Source organism: Arvicanthis niloticus, chromosome 4, assembly GCF_011762505.2.
Source record: "Arvicanthis niloticus isolate mArvNil1 chromosome 4, mArvNil1.pat.X, whole genome shotgun sequence".
Lineage (NCBI taxonomy): Eukaryota > Metazoa > Chordata > Mammalia > Rodentia > Muridae > Arvicanthis > Arvicanthis niloticus.
This window is the reverse complement of record NC_047661.1, coordinates 67,160,750-67,181,967: the sequence shown is the minus strand read 5'-3', so window position 1 is coordinate 67,181,967 and position 21,218 is coordinate 67,160,750. Positions and strand designations below refer to the sequence as shown.

General features: G+C 43.4%; 1 protein-coding gene across 10 annotated transcripts in view; it reads right to left on the bottom strand.

The window, feature by feature from the left end:
- The window catches only part of Arhgef11 (Rho guanine nucleotide exchange factor 11), a 123,954-nt gene that overhangs the window by 40,825 nt on the left and 61,911 nt on the right, over nucleotides 1-21,218 (bottom strand). For 8 of the 10 annotated variants that reach the window (XM_034501045.2, XM_076932633.1, XM_076932628.1 and 5 more), the window contains exons 2-8: nucleotides 13,495-13,527; nucleotides 11,820-11,911; nucleotides 10,871-10,969; nucleotides 8,863-8,912; nucleotides 7,863-7,920; nucleotides 6,786-6,964; nucleotides 5,731-5,802 (exon numbers count right to left, since the gene is read on the bottom strand). In XM_034501045.2, coding sequence (XP_034356936.1) covers nucleotides 5,731-5,802; nucleotides 6,786-6,964; nucleotides 7,863-7,920; nucleotides 8,863-8,912; nucleotides 10,871-10,969; nucleotides 11,820-11,911; nucleotides 13,495-13,527 — 583 coding nt within the window. The remainder of the gene's footprint in view (nucleotides 1-5,730; nucleotides 5,803-6,785; nucleotides 6,965-7,862; nucleotides 7,921-8,862; nucleotides 8,913-10,870; nucleotides 10,970-11,819; nucleotides 11,912-13,494; nucleotides 13,528-21,218) is intronic. The other 2 variants (XM_034501048.2, XM_076932635.1) reach the window with 1 other exon arrangement.

Below are 21,218 nucleotides of genomic sequence, written 5' to 3'. Positions count from 1 at the left end.
AGAATGGAGATGACCTTAAGATCTGAATATGATTAGGTAATGCTTGCCAGAGTGGCTGTGGCAGTTATTTATTGAAATGTTTTTGTAAAAAAGGAATTGGTAGCAAAACTTACTAGTTAAACGATGATGTTAGGTTTACATATTCACCAACTTCATCTGAAGTTTGCTGCTACCTGCCAACCTCATTAAAATTCCTTACATTTTACATTTATCTGTCCACACCACCAGGGCCCAATTTGTCTCAGCAGATAACATCATCTGAGAACTTCTCCAACATTGCTCCACTTCAAAACATCTGCATCTGTACTGGCTGGTTTCATCTGTCAACTTGACACAAGCTGGAGTTAGCACAGAGAAAGGAGACTCTCATGAGGAAATGCCTTCATGAGATCAAGCTGTAAGGCATTTTCTCAATTAGTGATCAAGGGGGGAGGACCCAGCCTATTGTAGGTGGTGCCATCCCTGGGCAGGGTAGTCGTAGGTTCCATAAGAAAGCAAGCTGAGCAAGCCAGGGAAGCAAGCCAGTAAGCAGCACCCTCCATGGCCTCTGCATCAACTCCTGCCTCCAGGTTCCTGCCCTGTGTGAGTTCCTGTCCTGACTTCCTTTGGCGATGAACAGCAATGTGGAAGTGTAAGCTGAATAAACCCTTTCCTCTCCAACTTGCTTCTTGGTCATGATGTTTTGTATAGGAATACAAACCCTGACTAAGACAGCATCCATCTCTCTCTTCTTGTAACTCAGAAATTGCATCTTTTATCACTCCAATACACTCTGATTGCTTTGAGTGTTCCTTAGACATCATTCAGATACCTTTAAAATCTTTTTCAAATGGTTTCTTTCCTTTATCCTACCTTTTAAAGACATCTAAGTTCCCTAAATTAAGAGCAAATCCATAACAAAATTATTTTTACCAACCTAGATTGTTTTTTAAGCCACAGCCCCATTTTTCTTCCTTTCCCCATCACCTCAGCAGCTACCCTTTAAAAGATCAAATAGCAAATGGTATAGACATTGGATGCCACCACAGTGACACAGATGTACAAAAATCCTCAATCCACTTTCAGGTTTCTCTCCTCTGCGTTGGCGTGTTGGCTGGCTTCAGCTAGACCCCAGCTTCAGTGATTAACTTGTTACTGAGGGTATCAGAATCTCCTTTCTCCAGAGCCATTTCCCAGAGCATAGAGAGACTACCTAGATGCTTCTCAGGCATGATAAACTCAGACCCAAAGGTGACCTTCAATACCATCCTGTAAGCTTTGCTCATGTGCCCTGTTTGATTCTACCCATGGCACCCAGGCACCAAACTGAGCCATCCTTTACTCTTTCTCTTCTTAGCACATGGCTTAGGCTTTCCTGATGTGACTTCTGAGACACTTGTGACCAACTCTTTCACCCTAACTTCTACTGTTCTTGTCAAGCCTGCCATCATCTCATACACTAAGAACAGATACCACCAAGGCTTCTTCATGTCAAGTGTGTGTGCTTCAGGGTATGTATATGCAGGTGCCTATAAAGGCCAAAGGGCCCAGGAAGCTTTAAAAATGGATGTACAGGCAGTTACAAGTGACACCATGTGGGTGCTGGGAACTGAGTCTGGGTCCTCTGCAGGAGCATAGAAGCATCTCTCCAGCTCCCCAAACACTTCTCTCAAGAAAACTGATTTGAAAATCAACTCCCAAAGCCTTTAGGAGAAACTCCAAGATCTTTAAGTGACCCAAATCACTTGCCAACCACTGTCCTCTTCTGTCATTTCAATGTTCTGGACACAGCAGACTGCATCCAATTCAATTATCACCTCAGGAAAGCACTGATTAATAACTGCATAAATTACTCATTCTTTCAGGCTTCTATGATGCCCAAGAATTATTTTAAAATTTTACATTGAGATATAATTCACATAATTTAAACTTATTTAAAGTATACAATACAGAGCCTTTTAAGCAGTCACTGGCTTCTGGTGACTGCGAGTCTGTTTGTTTGTGAGCATTTGCCTATTCTGTACATTCCACACAGATAGAACCACATTTATGGGCTTTTGTCTGGCATCTTTCACTTGTCTTCAGGGCTCTTCCATTTATAGCATGCATCCATTCTTTTTGATGGCTAAATATCCTACTATGTTGAAGATTTACCACATTTTTCTTATCAGTTGATAGACTGTAGGTTGTTTCCTTTTGGCTATTACAAAGATGGTTGTCATGAATGTTCATGTACACATTTTTTGTGTGTGAATATGAATTTTCAATTCTGCTTGACATTTATGTAGAAGTGGATTTATCTGGTTACACAGTATCTGTGTTTAATGCCTGGAAGAACTGCCTATCATTTCCACATGACTGTATTCTTTTACATTCCCACTGTCAGTGATGCAAACAGACTGGGACAGTAAACTTGCAGACAAAACATAAAAACATTCCTCAGGTTTGTCTAAGGCTCTTCCCAGCGTGTTACTCTCCATTATTTTGGCCATAAAGACCCTGGTGGCTGTGAAGCAGAAGTAGTCTTGTCACCTGGAGAAGCAGTCTCTGTCTTCTCATGCCTATTGGCCACGCGGAGTTCTTTCATTGTGTTTTTAGAGATGTTTTTCACTACATAACCTAGGCTGGTCTCCAAACTGCAATCCTGCCAAGACTCCAAGTGTTGGAATTACAGGTGTATGTCATAATGCCAGCTTGTATCTTCTTTAGAGAACTGTATAAATTCTTTGGTAATTTTGTTAATTTGGTAATTTTGGTAATTTTGTAGAATAAGATCAAGCCAGGCGGTGGTGGCACACACCTTTAATCCCAGCACTTGGGAGGCAGAGGCAGGCAGATTTCTGAGTTTGAGGCCAGCCTGGTCTACAGAGTGAGTTCCAGGACAGCCCGGGCTACACAGAGAAACCCTGTCTCAACCCTCCCCCCCCCCAAATAGAATAAGATCAAACTTATGGGGCTAGAGAGATGTCTCTGGAGTCATTGTTACTCTTCCAGAGGCTCTGATATACTCTTCTGACCTTCCTGAGTACCTGCACATATAGATTCTTAAAAAAATATTAAAATGCTTTTAATTGGGAGGCAGAGGCAGGTGGATTTCTGAGTTCCAGACTAGCCTGGTCTACAGAGTGAGTTCTAGGACAACCAGGAATACATAGAGAAACCCTGTCTTGGAAACCAACCAACCAATAAAACAACAGCAGCAGCAGCAGCAGCAGCAGCAGCAGCAGCAGCAGCAGCAGCAGCAACAACAACAGCAGCAGCAGCAGCAGCAACAACAACAGCAGCAACAGCAACAACTAAGCTTATAATACATAGAAACCTCCAATAATATTTTGAATTAATCAGCTTCCTACCTAAAGTGGGTTTTTTGTTTTGTTTTCTGTTGTTGTCTGTCTTATTTTGGATGTTGTTTGCTTGCTTCTAGTACTGAGTATGAACTAAGTTCAGGATCTAGGCAAGTGTTTTACCACTGAAAAAAGTCATAGCTCTTGCCATTTTTTTTCTTTTTAAATCTAAGTGCACTGTAGTCATCTTCAGACACACCAGAAGACACTAACCACCATGTGGTTGCTGGCAACTGAACTCAGGACCTCTGGAAGAACAGCCAGTGCTTTTAACCACTCCATCTCTCCAGCCCCCTTGCCAAATTTTAAACTGTGCTGTCTTTTTTTAAAAATTATTTTTATTTTATTATTTTATTTTATGTGTATGGGCATTGTGTCTGCATGTACGTCTGTATACCATGTGCATGCAGGGCCCACTGAGGTCAAAAGAGAGCACTGGATACCTTGGAACTGGAGTTACAGACAGTTGTGAGCTGCCATGTGGGTGCTGGGAGTTGAACCTGGGTTCTCTGGACCCTTAGCAGATATCTGACTGTGAGATATTTCTTTTCTTCTGTGAATTGCCTTTTTACTTTTTTATTTTATTCCTTTATATACATACATTTTAATTTTAATGATATTCATCTATCTTTTAGGAGGATTGTTTGTGTTTTTAGTAACACAGAGAAACTAGTGGCTAATACAAGGTTATGAAGATTCATACTCATGCTTCCTTGTAAAAGATTCATATTTTTCTTTGCTCATTACTTATAATATCTAACATAACATAAATGCTGTATAGCTACAATCCTGAGGAAATAATAACAAGAAAACCATCTGTACATATTCAGCTCAGATGCAAGTCCCCTCTTCTCCATCTCTCTGAAGTTTTATACTCTTGTTTGTTGAGACTTTATTAATCCATTCTTAATTAAGTTTTGTTAATTACATGAGATAAAAATACAAATTAATTCTTTGTATATATCTAGTTGACCCAGCACTATCTGTTGAAGAGACAAACACTATTGAATTGTCTTAGTACCTTCGTTGGAAATGAGTTGCTATACATGGGTGAATTTCATACACAAGTCTGAATTCTAGTCTAGTGACCTATGTGTCTAGCTAGCACTGTATTGTAGCAGAGTGTCTTAGTAATCCAATGTGAATATACAAGTGCCAACTTACAACACAGTATGTCTTCATTTATCCCACCATGTCCCCTGGCACTGCTGTAACTCCTTCAGGGAAAGCACACCTCTCATTTGTCTCTTTAACCATTCTAACTCCTACCTCTAAGGCTCCCCTCACTCACGGCTCTCACAGAATACATAGCATACTGCAAGAGCACAATGCTTGTTAAGGGTGTTCTCACACTCCATGCCTTTCACCTAAACTGTTTTCTCACTAACATTCCCCAAACTCTTTTTTTTTTGTTTGTTTGTTTGTTTTTGAATCAGGGTCACTCTACGTAGCCTTAGTTGGTCTGAAACTCACCACGTAGACCAAGCAGGCCGGCCTTAAGTTTACTGAGCCCCACTTGCTTTGCTCTCCCAATACTAGAATGAAGGGTGTGTGCCACGTTCCTGTTTCCTCTGCTTCTTTCTGTCTGCTAAAGCTCCACCCCTCCAAGCCCCACCAAACACTATTTTTACTGTGAAGCTTTTACACGCCACTGTAACTGTTCTTCCTTTAAATTTTTATTACAAACTCTTTGTTCTTCCTACTTTCTTCTTAATAGAATTTGAAATCTTCCCCCATTAGATTTTAAGTACACTGAAGGTAAGAACCACCTCATCTCCTTTTTGTATACCACAAAAACTAAAGCAACGTTTTCCATATAATAAGTGCCTACAGCATGACCTATTCCAGTCAATTAATCTTCTTTTTGGTCTCTTTATTCTCTCCATCCTCAGTCTAGATCAGCATCCTACCCACCCCTACCTCCCAGGTTACCTTCCACTTCCTTGGATTGCTCTGAGAGCAATTCCAATGAACTGCAATGTTCCTCAGTTCTACTAGTTTCTCACGTTCGTCTCTTTCCTTATTTATTTATACTTCATCTAGCTAGTCATCCTCCTAATGGATTAACCATGGGATTCTGCTATGCTATTCACTCCACTGGTCTGCTTTAACAAATTCTATTGGCCAAAGGCAACCCTTTAATGGTCTCAAGATAGTACTTTTTTTGTTTGCTGGGGACTGAACCAAGGGCCTCAATCATGTGCTCTACCACTGGGCTATATACCAACAGGTTCTAAGGTTTTACTATAATTGGATATGGTCTACAAAATTAATAAAAACTTAATTTTGTTGCAAAAAAAAAAAAAAAAAAAAAAAAAAAAATTAGGTTGCACACACTAGTAGATTGCTGTGATAACGGGTAATTTCATAAAGGCAATGGCCAGTCTATCTTTAACAGTGATCTCACCTGTAACTCTTTCTCCTCCTGCCTTAGCATATTCCTGAGGATTTGAGTAGCGTGCTTTTGGACTTCAGGATCCTAGGAATGGAAATATAACAGTAGTGAAACCTGGAGACTAGCTCAATAGCTTAATTCTCTTATATCTGCTCATTCCTGTGTGAGGAAAGGTATTGAGAGTAGAATTTTAATCGTATGAGTACACTCTGGACAATGTAACACCTTGCTGGAATGCAATTAATATAAAATCTTAATTTTTAAAAAAACTTTACTACTGAGCTTAGATATCCCAGCTGTAATCAGTTTTAATAGTGGACTGTTTTCTAATGTCTCCAAAGCACTGGTTCGATCTTTTCAATTTGGAAACCTGTTCCTTATCCATATTTGCATCTTGCCACTGTGAAGTCTTTTTTTTTTTTTTTTTTTTTTTTTTTTTGGTTTTTCGAGACAGGGTTCTCTATAGCCCTAGCTGTCCTGGAACTCACTCTGTAGACCAGGCTGGCCTCGAACTCAGAAATCCGCCGGCCTCTGCCTCCCAAGTGCTGGGATTAAAGGCGTGTGCCACCACCGCCGGCTTCACTGTGAAGTCTTTACACAGGCTGTTCTACTCTTGAGGGCTCTCTTCTACCTATTTTTGTTCTTTCCGACTCTTCCTCTCCTGACTGTCCTCAGGAGTGTATGCACTCTTCCAGGCAGGCCCTTTGCTCTGGGAAGCAAACAGTCTCCTCCTCTTTGCCGTTCAAGCACACCCTCCCAACACCAACTGGCAATAATCTCTAACTGATGCTTCTGTCCATGCCTATGGCCCAGGTAGGAAGAGTACTCCCAGATGTCCTCTGTGAGTCTTCACACAGTGAGGAAACACTGAAGATGCTACCTATAAAACCACATATACAGAGGACTAGGGCATAAGGCATGAACGCCCTTTTATGCTGACTGCATTTTTAACTTTTTGGTGGTATTCACATGTTTCTTTGGCCTATCTCTACTTACCACAACCTTGTTTAATTTAAGTTCCACTGAGATCATCAAAGAATCCCTAGAGTGATCAGGAAAACTATTACCTGTAGAGGTTTGGGTCCAGTAATGTGTTGTGGAGGTGGCAAGGGTGGAGGAGGAGGTGGTGGAGGAATCGTGGGGTTAACTCTGGGCCCTCCTGCCAGAGATGGGTTCTGCTGGAGCCCAGAGACACCGATGGAGGAAGGAGAAGAGCCCAGGAGGGTGAGCGCAACGTAGGCACCAGCTAGAAGGAAGGAAGAGGAGGCTTGCTTGAGTACCAGTGCTCTCTTAATTAAGCACAAAGAAAATCATCTTTCTCCTTTCATTAAGCCTCACAATCCTGTAGACTAAAATCTCATTTGTAAAGTTCTAGCCATTTGCTAATTTCTGCCCTCCTGCCCTACATCAAACAAGTTCTCCTTTCCTCACATAGAGACCCCAGCCAAGATCTCAGCCATAAGTATCTTTGCAAATGCACCCCATTTCACCCAAACTGCCCCCAATCTTTTTTTTTTTTTTTGCTTTTTTGAGGAAGGTTTTTTTTAAAAAAAAAAAAAAAAAAAAACATAGCTGAGAATGGCCTTATTCTCCTGCCTCAGTCTAGGTGCCGGGATTGTATAGGTACACTACCATGCCCAGCTTCCTTCTTTATTCATTGGTTCATTAAACTGAACCAATGTAAAGTGCAGCACATTGCCTGCCCGGTACACACAGGTCCTCTAAATTCTAGCCTTCCACTCTCTCAAGGCTTCCCACATTCGTCAGTTACTTCTTTAGTATTCTGTCTATCTGACTCTGTATAGACTCACTTGGTGGGCATTCCTGTAGAATTTCTTGCCTCTTTTTTTGTCTCCATATGTGAATGTAAATGAAACAGATGACAGTGAAATGAAGTGGTCTTAGGATATGGTCAGGAGGGCAAAGATGGTGTGCTGCTACAAATGAAGACCAACAGTGTCTACTTGACTTCACGCTACGGGTCTGCAGCAGTTTAAGCTGATCACTCATGTTAAGACTAAAGATGTGGTTTCAGCTGTCTCAGTATCTATAAATGACGCCTCTAGGGTCAATAAACCTGCCAATTTGTCCCAGAGTCCACCAAGTCTTCTATTTTTTTAGTTGTTATGCTCTAAGCAACTCACATTTGATAAGCTTCACCACCTCCAGGTGTGAGCTATTGGTCACCATGGTGCCATTTACCTGTTGGACAAATAACATTGAGTATTAGTGGTGTGAACCTTTTTCCAAATTGAAAATGTCATTTCCTTAGGCTATTTCCAAGTACTTTTCAGTTACCTCTGGCTACTTGTTTACTCAAATTTACATTATCTGTTTGTTCCAAGCTGGCCTCTAAGTTTTCAGGGATAAGACTCATGTGTCTATTCACAGACTTTTTCAGTTACAACTGTGTATATCAACTGGCCCTATGGGGTTCTTCCTTACTAGAGGGGTTGAAGTCTCTGCTGCTAGGATTTCTTTCTTTTCTTTTCTTTCTTTTTTCTTTTTATTTATTTATTTTTTATTGGATATTTTATTTATTTACATTTCAGATGTTATCCCCTTTCCCCATTCTTCCTGCCCCACCATAACCCCCTTATCCCAACCAACCCTTCTCCTTTTGGCTTTTATACTATTTTAATCACATGTAAGTATTAAGGTCAGTTCTAGGTTGAGGAACTAGCAATACAATAGATGCAAATAGTCAAGGAACAAGCAAGACAAAACACAAATAGTCAAAGAACAAGCAAGGCAGTAAACAAAGTCCCGAGGACTCCACTCTGCAAAGACAGACCTATATCCAGAAGATTATCTCATGCCAAGACTGTGGAAGACAGACTCAGTAAGAACCCGAGGGTTTGGGTCCTTCACTAGTCACAGCTGCTTCCTCTTAACCCTGCTTTTTGTCTTCTGTGAAATAGGGATAAATAAAACCTATTCCAGAAAACTTCAAGGTCAGTGAACTTGAAGACCGGAGAACACAGAAGCTGACCATCTCCATTCCTCTTCCCTATTATGGTACTACCCCAATCTAGTGGCTGCCTGAGAGTTAGAAATGAGATGAAGTATGAGATAGACCACAGTACTAGGCAACTCCTGAACCTGCCACCAATGTAAGATGGGAAAGAGGTCAAGCCTACTCACTTTAATGATCCGGTCACCCTCTTTCACACCAGCTTTCATGGCTGCGCCTCCTGTAGGGAGAAGAGCTGGTCAGCAGAGTCCTACAGACACCCCTAAAAGATACCAGGTCTACACCACAGTCCCCCTTAGATCACCTGCACTGAAATTTTATATCAGAATGTCAAATCCTGGGTGGACATCTAATTCTATTTCAGCAACATGATGCCTTTTAATCTAGAGTGGACTGCTTTAGGTCACACCTGCTGCTCTGCTCTTCACTTAACTCAGAATAGAGTTCGGACAGCCAACTCATGTGGGGCACAGGTAGGACTAGGCTCTGAGAAGAATATACTTTTGCTTTATTTGAATTTTTAAGATCAGATAAGAGTTATTTCTTATCTCATGGAAAACACAATTTTACTGTATTAAATATAGTTAGTAAAGTAATAAGAAGAATTAGAGAAGTGAATTAAAATAATAGCTTTCAAACTGCTATTTTCAAATAGCTTATAACTCTTGAGAAGTTCGTAAAGATAATTCTCCCGGTTGTTATCATTAGAGATAATGATATAACATTTTACTAAACAAAGTTTCAATCCATTGATAGTCTCTTCATTTGAGGTGGACCATATTAAGGCCTTCTGATGTCAGCTGACCAAACAGGAGCTCAGAAGACCATGCTCTTGACCTTTTCAAATGGAGGGTGCAGAGTTTTGGTTCACCATATGGTTGCAAATAACTTCTACTTCTTAACCTTAATTTATATTCAAGAAATACAAGAACACTAGAACAAAAACAAGTTAATGAGAAGTATAAACATCCTATTTTGTGCCGGGCAGTGGTGGCACATGCCTTTAATCCCAGCACTTGGGAGGCAGAGGCAGGCGGATTTCTGAGTTCGAGGCCAGCCTGGTCTACAGAGTGAGTTCTAGGACAGCCAAGGCTATACAGAGAAACCCTGTCTCGGGGGAAGAAAAAAAAAAAAAAAAAAAAAAAAAAAAACAAAAAAAAAAACAAAACAAAAAAAAAAAAACCAAACATTATATTTTATAAACTTGCCCCAAGAGGATTATTAATTAAATCTTGTAAAGTTGTATTTATCTGCTAACCCCCTCACAAAGTACATCTAGATGCTCCTGCTATATCAAGTCTACATTTCATTTTAGCTTTCAGTTTGGGAACTAAGATTGCCCTCATCTAAAATGTACTATTTGAGGCTGGAGAGATGTCTCAGTGGTTAATAGCACTTGCTACTTTTGCAGAGGCCCTGGGTTGGTGCCCAGAACCATTCACTGTTCTGGGCACCAACTGTAACTGCCTGTGACTCCAGTTCCAGGGAATCCCATGCCCTCTTCTGGGCTCTGTGGGCAGATTTTATATTATTATTGTTGTTGTTGTTATTGTTTTCAAGACTGTGTTTCTCTGTATAGCTCTGGCTGTCCTGGAACTCACTTTGTAGACCAGGCTGCTTCCAAACTCAGTCTGGCCTGCTTCTGCCTCCCAAGTGCTGGGATTAAAGGTGTGTGCCCAAATACCCACCAGTTTTGCTTGTTTGTTTTGTTTTTTCAAACAAGGTCTCACTATGTAGCTTTGGCTACCCTGGAACTCAATATATAGACCAGGTTGACCCTAAATACATACATGCTTCTGCCTCTCAAGTGCTGGGATTAAACGTGTGTGCTACAATACCCAGCTTAAGTTTACCATTTTTTAATTACTAGTTATTAGAAGTAATCTGATGTTTATATATTTTGGTAAGATAGCTACTTTCTCTCTAATTTCAAGTTATTTGCCAGTAGATTTCCACAGACAACACATTTTAGGAAGATTTATTTCTTGTATATGTATGTGTGTGTACATCAGAATGTACTTTACCACTTGGCTGTGATGCAACCACGAATTCTAGACTAACTCATTCACTCTTCCCTTGGGCTCCCCCATTTAAACAGCCGCTAAGTCGTGCAGCACCATCACACACACAATGCCTTTAAAGAACTGTCCACTCTTGACAGAGGGTTATGACACTCACCAGGGCGCACAGACTGCACCAGCACAATGCGATCCCCACTAACTGTGAAGCCAAAGCCATGCTGGTCCTTTTGGATGATGACACAGCGCTGAACAAGACCTGTTGGGAGTGGGGACAGGAGTTTGGGCAGGCAGTCTCACTGGAAGGCCAGTGTATCCAAGGCAGCCAATTGCTTTTTAAAGATGTTTTCTAAGACTAATCCAATTCCCCACATTCACCTTGTCCACATATACTGCTCTAATATACAGCACTCTCAGTGACTTGTAAAAACCGTAATTAACTCTGTAATCCATATGAGAAGCGAACCTTCTCTGAAGTGCTGACATAGTTGTCCCTTTAGGCCTGTACGGAAGAGACTGATTGAAGAAGGGGTAGAGCTAATTCTAGTAGTGCTCCTCAAGACTAAAAATTTTACATTGTTATACCCAGTGACCACAGCAAATGGGACACCAAAGCTTTTCAATTGGTGCTACAGAGCTGGATAAATCATGCTGGTGATTTAGGGTTGTTTCCTTGCCAAATACAGGGAATGATAAGTGCCAGGAGAAACCCCTTTACGCATATCACTATTCATGCATAGTATATGCCAACTGCCTTTGCTGTGGATCTTTGCTGGACACTATGACAGCACTCTGGGCTGACAGGGGCATGGGTCTAGAGTTACAACACAACAGTGCTAAGCCTCAATGCTTTCTCCAAGAGGTGTGAGGTTGGGCAAGTTTCCTAACTTTTCTCTCTACTTTAGTTTCCTTAGCTACAAAGTGAGTATATAAAACTCACTTCCTAGGTTGGCATAAGGAGGTAAATGCTATACATCTCCTAACATAAACCCCAATACACACATTCCGTGTTCAACGTAAAGCTCAGGTGTTTTACACATGACTGTACAGGATTTCTCCATAGGGGCATGCACCAGTGTCTATGTGCTGATATGCCACCAGGTAGTTACCTGTTGTCTCAGAGGTGTCAGAGGGCTGACGGTGGTGAGAAGGGGGTGTGCGTTCAGGTGTAGAATCTCCCAGAGAAGACAGGCTACTTAACCTGGAGAAGAAGTAAAGGAAACACATTAGTGAGCTGAGCAGAGAGGGACCAGTGGAAGGAGGCTCTGGTAAAAGGGGCCTGAGTCTTGAACAATGAAAGATAACCTGCCCACCTTGTAACCTGGTCATCCCAATAGGAGATTAGTCATGTGTTCTACACTGTTGGCAACACCACCTATCTGGAATCCTGACTGGCCAGGGCAAGTATGGTCTCTTTAATACTCAGCAGGGTGTGAAGAGAAATACCCTTTGCAGAGTCAGACAACAAAGAGACAACAGCAGGAAGATTGTGCAAACATACATGTGCTTGCTGGGTCTTACCAGGATGCAATGGGGCTGATGGAACAGAACGGAGCAGCGAAGAAAAATGAATGAAAGAAAAACAAACAGCTAGTCAGTGTTAGGTGATGATTTGCAAAAGAGGAGCCTGGAAGAACATGGTGGGCCAGACACATACAGAGGCCTCCATGAACACAGCAGAACACTGAATGACTTCATCTCTTTGTCCCTCAAAGTCTCACCTAAGATGGCGCTTGGACATTTAGTACTAAGGAACTAGGGAAATGGCAACTTGAACCCTTGATCTTTACAGACCAGGAACATCGCAATAGCTTGAGCTTCTGAAAAGTCCATTTATCTTCTAGATACTAGTGAAGAATAGGAACCTGCTCTGTTGGTGACCATATAGTCCAACCTCAAAATCAGCCCAGCCCCACAGCTGGCCAGCCTCTGGCATACTGCTTAGATATTAAGACCCTCAACCCTCTATGCACCACATTTCACCAACCAACAAATTCCTTTCGTGATGTCTTCTTTAATTAGGGAAGATATAAGAACAGAAAATAAACTCAGAACACTGATGTGGCCTGGCCTTTTAGAATGTGCACAAGTTCACAGCTTTAGAATCAGCAGCTGCTGCCCTCAGGAAGGGGCGGTTTCCATCTTAGCTGTAGTTAGTGACTTAGTGGAAGTTTATGCACAGAATTACTGTGCACAATGGCAGAATACCGGAAATGATGATCTCATATCTATAGAACAATGCAGAATTTGTCCTGATAAAACTGTGTATAAAGAATGATTTCTATGGTGCTATTAAGGGAAGAGAATTATGTGGGCATTTAAAGCAGTAGATAAAAAGGAAAAGATATGTTTGCATATTGGTTATATATATGTAAACATCTGCCACATCTTCGCAGCGCATAAGAGAATCAACAGTGGTTTATGTGAGGTGGAAAGGGGTTGGCTAAGGATCAGGTACCGGGCTGGAGACCTCTCATCATATTCTTTGTTGTGCTTACTTCTGAACTGTGTGAAGATATTAACTATGCACAAGAGCCAGATGAAGTGGCAGACAATTCTAATCCTGGCCTTTGGGAGGCTGAGGCAGGAAGATTGCTGAGCTCAAGGTAGTCTAGGCTATATATAACATTTTTTAGACTGGCCTGGGTTATATGGTGAGTCTCGAAAACAAAATAATACTCCTTATTCCACAACCAGTCAACATCACCACCACCACCACCACCCTATACGAATTTAAAAATATGAAGACGAGGATCTTTTCTCCCCCAGAGTCATCCCTCTTACCTGGACAGGTGAGACTGCTTTTTACTGGCTGATCTTTGGGTCAGAGAGAGGAAGACATCAAAGAAGAGGATGTGGGACCCAGGAGAGAGTGATGCAGGACAGGAAGAAGAAAGAGAAAGAAAACAAAACAACATAAACCAGACAAGACATTGGAAATAGTTAGTTAAAAGGAAAAATCCAATAGACCAAGCAGGAATGGAGCTGACTCAGTGGTGAGCTTATAATAATGCAAATTCACCGGCTTGTCTATGTGAAATTCCTCAGAGGCTCATCCTGTACTCAGTGGTAAGTACTGACTAGGTCATTAGCCATAATATTTAGCAGGAGGTATGACCTGCTGTACAGTTAGGTCTTCCCTGAACTGTTTTATAGGGCCCAGTATCTTGTCTTTCTCCAACAGGGAATATTATTGAACAGCATTGCTCCAGACACTGCCAGGCAATAGGGATACAAACAAGTGGATGAGGAAAACTTGTAGTTTTGGTTCAAACCCCATAGACTACAAGCCCCCTGTTAGAAATGGGTCTCTCAAAACGGGCTTGCCAAAACTCTTTGGTTCAACTACTCCACTGCTTTCTTCAGTGAGCATCCTCCATCCAATACAAGCCAGGCCTGAATTCCTGAGAATGTCCATTTTACTCTGGAAGGAAACTGGCTTTCCACATCTCCATTAAAACTCAGAAGATTCATTTGAACTTGGAAACACTTTTCTGTTTTGAGTGGTAAGGACTGAGTCTATGACCCTGCATAGCATGAAGTCTATCACTGAGTCAAGCTGGCCTGGACTGCATTTGAGCTGTGGCATGAATAGGGCTTCAAAACTGAAAGCAAGTATACATTATCTACTAAAGAAGACTGCTGGGGACATGGGCAGAGATCAGCTGACCATGACCAGACTCTACGGGTTCCACTAAAACCAAAAATAAAAAGCCGGGCGGTGGTGGTGCACGCCTTTAATCCCAGCACTTGGGAGGCAGAGGCAGGTGGATTTCTGAGTTTGAGGCTAGCCTGGTCTACAGAGTGAGTTCCAGGACAGCCAGGACTACACAGAGAAAGAAACCCTGTCTCAAAACAAACAAACAAACAAACAAACAAAAACCCCCAAAATAAAAACAAAACAAAACAAACAAACCATTGGCCAGGGCAGGAATGATGGAGAACACACTGTTAGGTGTCCCCTCGACCCTGCTCCGGCCTCCACGGGCAATGATGAAGACATTACTTTAAACAGAAGGACTTTGGCCTGGCAAACAGGATTATTGGCTAAACAGAGACCTGAGCATGGGCTTCTGCCTACCAGGAACCCCCTCAATCCTATCCCAAAGTCACCGACTTCAAACAGGCATCTAATTCCCGTCAATCTGATCAAAGACCCCACCCTGCTGGATGTCATATAAAATCCACTTGCTTTCTGCCATTTTTCTTCTTCTTCCTGTCCCTGAGAAATAATCTTGGTAGTCTGATCTCCAACAAACCTTTCTTTCTACCCACGGAACAGTCTAATTTGGTGGTTCATTGGGTCCTTGCTTACATAATGTAAATACAGCTTAAAGAAGGAAAACTGATCAGTGAATTGAAGGAGGAAGAAATGTCTATGTTAGGCCTAGCAGGTGGAAAGAACAGCCACATGTTGGGTCATCTTAGCTTCAAGTCTGAGCATTTGGAAGGAAGACCTTAGAAAGTTAAAATATGAGAGACCGGGGAGGAAGCAAAGGAGAGAACAAAGCAATTTGACATGGTGGTCAGAAGAAAAAAAATCTTTTTGCAGTTATTTTCTCCATTAAAATGTAGCACCAAAGCTCAGGTTACATTTAATTTCAACCTTGAGAATAGAAATTTCCTCTCAAACATGTACTCTCTAGAGTTTTTCTGATACAGATTATCCAGCTAAAATAGGACCGTTAGAACCTGTTCTGGTGTAACAAATGTACTTCCTGTCTATGGGTTTGCTCTTTCCTCAGATCGCTTTTGATCACGAGGAAGTTTTCCTTGTCCAGAAATTTCAGTTGGATCCCCTATTTTGAACACCACAAACTGTCATTTTGTGTGTTTGTTATCTATGACACCTGGCACCTTAGGGTACACTGCCTACACTGCCTCAATCTTGGATTACCAAAACAAACCGACTACCAAGTACCAATCATGTCATTTACTGTCCCTCTGCCACATCACTCCCTCAGCCCTTCGAGAGCCCACGCCAGACTCCCCAGCCTTTTCACTACATGCACAATTCTGGGTATGAGTGCCTTTCATCAGGTGAATCTAAAGCCTTTGCAAGTTCACTCCTGACTGCCTTTCTCCACTAGCAGATCCTAAGGAATGCTGTGTTCACTTCTGCCTCCAACTTAACCATACTCCTTTTTAAAAGATATTGCCCAATTGCTTATACCCTTCCCTCTCTATCAAGTTACCATTTTGATTTTGAATAATTTCAAACAGCACTAAAGCTGAAGGAGCAGGAGGGAGAGTAATATTCTTTACCAGCAGTTCTCAGCCTGTGGATCGAATGACCCTTTCACAGGGGTCACATATCAGATATCCTGCACATCAGATATTTGCATTACAATTCATTACAGTAGCAGGATTAGTTATGAAGTAGCAATGAAATAGTCATGAGGAGCTGTACTAAGGGCTGCAGTACTAAGAAGGCTGAGAACCATTGTTCTCAATCCACCATTGTTACATAGGTGCTCTGTCTGTCTCTCCCTCCTTTCTATCTCTCTGTCTTCCATCAGTTTTTTTGTTTTTTTGTTTGACACAGGGTTTCTCTGTGTAGACCAGGCTGGCCTTGAACTTAGATCCACCTGCTTCAATCTCTCCAGTGCTGGGATTAAAGGCATGTACCACCACTGCCCGGCTCCCCTTTACTTTTACTTATTATTTTTACATTTATTTATTTGGGGGTGTGCAGGTGTAGGTCAAAGGACAACTTGTGGTATATGTGTGCATGAAAGTACCTGCATCAGTAAATACCCACGACAGGCAGGGGTTAGTGGACAGAGCCTAATATCAAATATCTTCTGTTGCTCTCTGCCTTGCTTTTGGAGAAAGGATCTCTACAGAATCCTGACCTCACCAGTCTGACAGGGCTGGTAGGCAGCAAGTCCTCTATAAGCCAGAACTGGAATTAAGGCTATCCTGGCTTTCCTTCCCATGGGCACTGGTGATACTAACTCAGGTCCTTGTGCTTGCACAGAAACTTACTAGTGAGTCCCCTCCCTAGCCATATTTGCTTCTTTTTCTACATAAATATTTTTTCTCATTTAAAAACTGTAGAGACACCATGACATTTTACCTCTAACTACTTTAGTGTATACCCACTGAGTACCCTGAGACTCTTCTGTATGAACTGTGCCATCACAAAGTCTGATTAAGTTAACTTTGATAGAGTATTACCTAATATACATTAGTATTCAAACTTCCCCAATTGTCTTGGCAATGTTCTTTTCAGCCATTCCTTAACTGCTTCAATCTAGGATTTAGCCAAAACTCTTTTAACATATTCATTCTCTCTCTCTCTCTCTCTCTCTCTCTCTCTCTCTCTCTCTCTCTCTCTCTCTCACACACACACACACACACATACACACAAATACATACATAAAAATATACACTCTCCCTCCTCTCTACTTATGGAACCCTCTGCCCATTTGATCTCTCACAACAATGATATTTTATCATGTTATGTGTTATATATGTATGTATGAGTATGTTTATCAGAGGTCAACATCAGGTATTTTCCTCAGTTACTCTCTACCTTATTTTTAAGATAGGGTTTCTCATTGAACCCGGAGTTCAACAATTCAGTTAGGCTGTTTGGCCAGTAAACTCCAGAGATTCAAATGTCTTTGTTTTCCTAGACATAGCAAGCTAGAGCTGGGTTTACAGATTCTATCAGCTCCAGCTTTTTACATGGGTGCGGTGGATCTGAACTCAGGTCCTTGCATCTGTACAGCAAGCACTTAACTGACTGAGCCATATCCCCACTCCCACAGAATATTTTGAAGAGTCCAAGCCAACAGTTTTGTTGAATGAATGGCCCACAACTGGTAAATGCCTGATGTCTCCTCATGATTAAAATCAGGTTAAATGTTTTTGTTTGCTTGGGACAGGATCTCACTCTGTATCCCAAACTGTCCTGGAACTCACTATTTAGCCTACGTTAAGCTCAAATTAAGTGTCCTTTTGCCTCAGTCTGTGATTATAGGAACATGCCACTATGCCCATCCTGGCTAAATATTTTGAAGCATTGTAAGTGATGTTGTATAGCTTGCCCTATGGTGGTGATATGAGATTTTTTTAAAGGTAAAAAAATCTGTTCTATTTGAAATCTGCTATGTGTTTTGAGAATTCTGTTCTGAAATAACCACTTACCCAAGTGTTTATATCTGTTACTATTATTTTTACTTTTAAAATATTTTTTTATTTATGTGCTAGTGTGTTGTCTATGCTTCTGCCAAGTGTGAAGGTGACTGTGGAAGCAAGAAAAGGGCATCAGACTTCCTAGAGCTTGAGTAAGAGGTGTTGTGTATCTTCTACTGTCTGATGTATCTATTACTGCTCCTCATCTGAGAAAACTGCCCTCACTCTCTTTTAAGCTGCTAACAAGCAATCATATCCTTTGTGTCTTCCCCTAAAGTCATACATTATATAGTTCATATAGTTCATTTTCTTTTGCCTCTTTGGTGCTTTGCGTACACTAGTCCACTGAGCTGCACCTGAAATCTTCTGCCATTTGTTAAAACAGTTTGATTGACCCAGAACACCTCACCCCACCCCAAAATCATACAAAAAAGAGGTTCACTAACATTTTCACAATCATTTTAAGAACACCTGTGTAACTTGTCCAGGATGTCAAAAGTATATGCACTGAAAAGCCAACAAGTCCCAGCTCCAGGCAGGGTGTGGCAGAATCTCCTTTCTAGTTTCTTGAGGGTGTCAGAGGAGGAGGAACTGGCTACCAGACAGGCGTGGGTAGGAGAAGCAGGCAGCACTAGTATACTGAGGGCTGGTTAGCTTGTCAACACTGGAGCACAGAGAGAATTATGTGATATGGTTTGAGAAACAGAGCTTTAGGGCTGGAGGAGATGGCTCAACACCCATGTAAAAGCCAAGTATGGCAGTATGTACCTATAATCCCAGTGTTCAGAGGCAGGGCTGGGACAACCCAGGGGCTTCCTTGCCAGCCAGTCTAGCCAGTCAATGAGCCTATCTCAAAAATAAGGTGGACGAAAATAGATGGTGACATCAGAAGTTTACCTCTGGCCTTCACATATGCATGCATGGGCACATACACCCTTCCACATACATATATTCCTCCCCATACAGCCAACAACATCTAGTCCCCCCAGAGCTTTAATAGTTCAAACATAATCCCAAGTCCAGGTTCAGTCCTTTCCTGGCTGTGTAGTTCTCAGCCAAGTCACCTGGCCCCTCCAAATCTGATTCCGAGCAGGAGCAGGAGCAGGAGCAGGAGCAGGAGCAGGAGCAGGAGCAGGAGCAGGAGCAGGAGCAGGAGCAGGAGCAGGAGCAGGAGCAGGAGCAGGAGCAGGAGCAGGAGCAGGAGCAGGAGCAGGAGCAGGAGCAGGAGCAGGAGCAGGAGCAGGAGCAGGAGCAGGAGCAGGAGCAGGAGCAGGAGCAGGAGCAGGAGCAGGAGCAGGAGCAGGAGCAGGAGCAGGAGCAGGAGCAGGAGCAGGAGCAGGAGCAGGAGCAGGAGCAGGAGCAGGAGCAGGAGCAGGAGCAGGAGCAGGAGCAGGAGCAGGAGCAGGAGCAGGAGCAGGAGCAGGAGCAGGAGCAGGAGCAGGAGCAGGAGCAGGAGCAGGAGCAGGAGCAGGAGCAGGAGCAGGAGCAGGAGCAGGAGCAGGAGCAGGAGCAGGAGCAGAGCAGGAGCAGGAGCAGGAGCAGGAGCAGGAGCAGGAGCAGGAGCAGGAGCAGGAGCAGGAGCAGGAGCAGGAGCAGGAGCAGGAGCAGGAGCAGGAGCAGGAGCAGGAGCAGGAGCAGGAGCAGGAGCAGGAGCAGGAGCAGGAGCAGGAGCAGGAGCAGGAGCAGGAGCAGGAGCAGGAGCAGGAGCAGGAGCAGGAGCAGGAGCAGGAGCAGGAGCAGGAGCAGGAGCAGGAGCAGGAGCAGGAGCAGGAGCAGGAGCAGGAGCAGGAGCAGGAGCAGGAGCAGGAGCAGGAGCAGGAGCAGGAGCAGGAGCAGGAGCAGGAGCAGGAGCAGGAGCAGGAGCAGGAGCAGGAGCAGGAGCAGGAGCAGGAGCAGGAGCAGGAGCAGGAGCAGGAGCAGGAGCAGGAGCAGGAGCAGGAGCAGGAGCAGGAGCAGGAGCAGCAGCAGGAGCAGGAGCAGGAGCAGGAGCAGCAGCAGCAGCAGGAGCAGGAGCAGGAGCAGGAGCAGGAGCAGGAGCAGGAGCAGGAGCAGGAGCAGGAGCAGGAGCAGGAGCAGGAGCAGGAGCAGGAGCAGGAGCAGGAGCAGGAGCAGGAGCAGGAGCAGGAGCAGGAGCAGGAGCAGGAGCAGGAGCAGGAGCAGGAGCAGGAGCAGGAGCAGGAGCAGGAGCAGGAGCAGGAGCAGGAGCAGGAGCAGGAGCAGGAGCAGGAGCAGGAGCAGGAGCAGCAGCAGCAGCAGGAGCAGCAGCAGCAGCAGCAGCAGCAGCAGCAGCAGCAGCAGCAGCAGGAGCAGCAGCAGCAGCAGCAGCAGCAGCAGCAGCAGCAGGAGCAGGAGCAGGAGCAGGAGCAGCAGCAGCAGCAGCAGCAGCAGCAGCAGCAGCAGCAGCAGCAGCAGCAGCAGCAACAAGTAGCACCACCACAACAAACAACAAGAAGTGGTACCAGCAGCTTTCTTATATGGAAAAAGACAAAATCACCTCCTCCAGCAACTCCTTAAAGCTAGAATGTTAAAAACTGAAGCCAATGTCCTCAGCTCCAGACCAGGCCTGCACATGCTTTCTCCTCAGCAAGCAGTGCTGTGCAGGCCCATGCCAGAAATTCAAGTTTCTTGATCTCTAAATGAATCAACTGAGCCTACTGACATAACTGCCCAGCATCTCAGGAATCCACCTAGACAACACAACCTCTATAATGGCCTAAGGCACCTTTGACTTCATCACCTTACAAGATCTGGCATGGCCTCTACAATGACCTAAGGCACCTCTGCTTCACCTTACAGATCTGGCCTCCTTACATCCACTTTCAGCTTTAACTCCTGCAGGAGATAGTGCTTGTTCCTCCCAGTTATCCTTTAGAGAAGTGAATCACAACATTAGACACCCTTCACCCTTCAGGGATTCCCTGCCTTTTGTTTTCTTGAGACAGGGTCTCACTGTGTAGTTCTGGCTGTCCTGGCTATCATGTCACCAGGCTGGCCTCGAACTCACAGGCTACCTCTGCCTCTGCCTCTTAAGTGCTGTGATAAAAGGCATGTACCACAAAGCCTGGTCTGGTGGTTCCTGTTTTTGATTGAATTCCAAGTCTTGAACATGGTGTGTGTGGCTTTTAGAAGTCCTTACCTTTTGTCATACTCCCCTTGACCACCAGTTTTTAACTCTCTGAGATCTACTCATTCTTCAGGGTTCAGCTTCAGATATGCTCCAGGGAAGCCACACTGGATTTCTCTGGACCTTCTTTCTATGGTGCCAACCTAAACACTAACTAAATTGTTATTTTAGTGCTTTTAGATTAACATCTACTCTTCAACAACTATCATGTCTTGTAGAGCACACAGTGGCTCCAGAACAT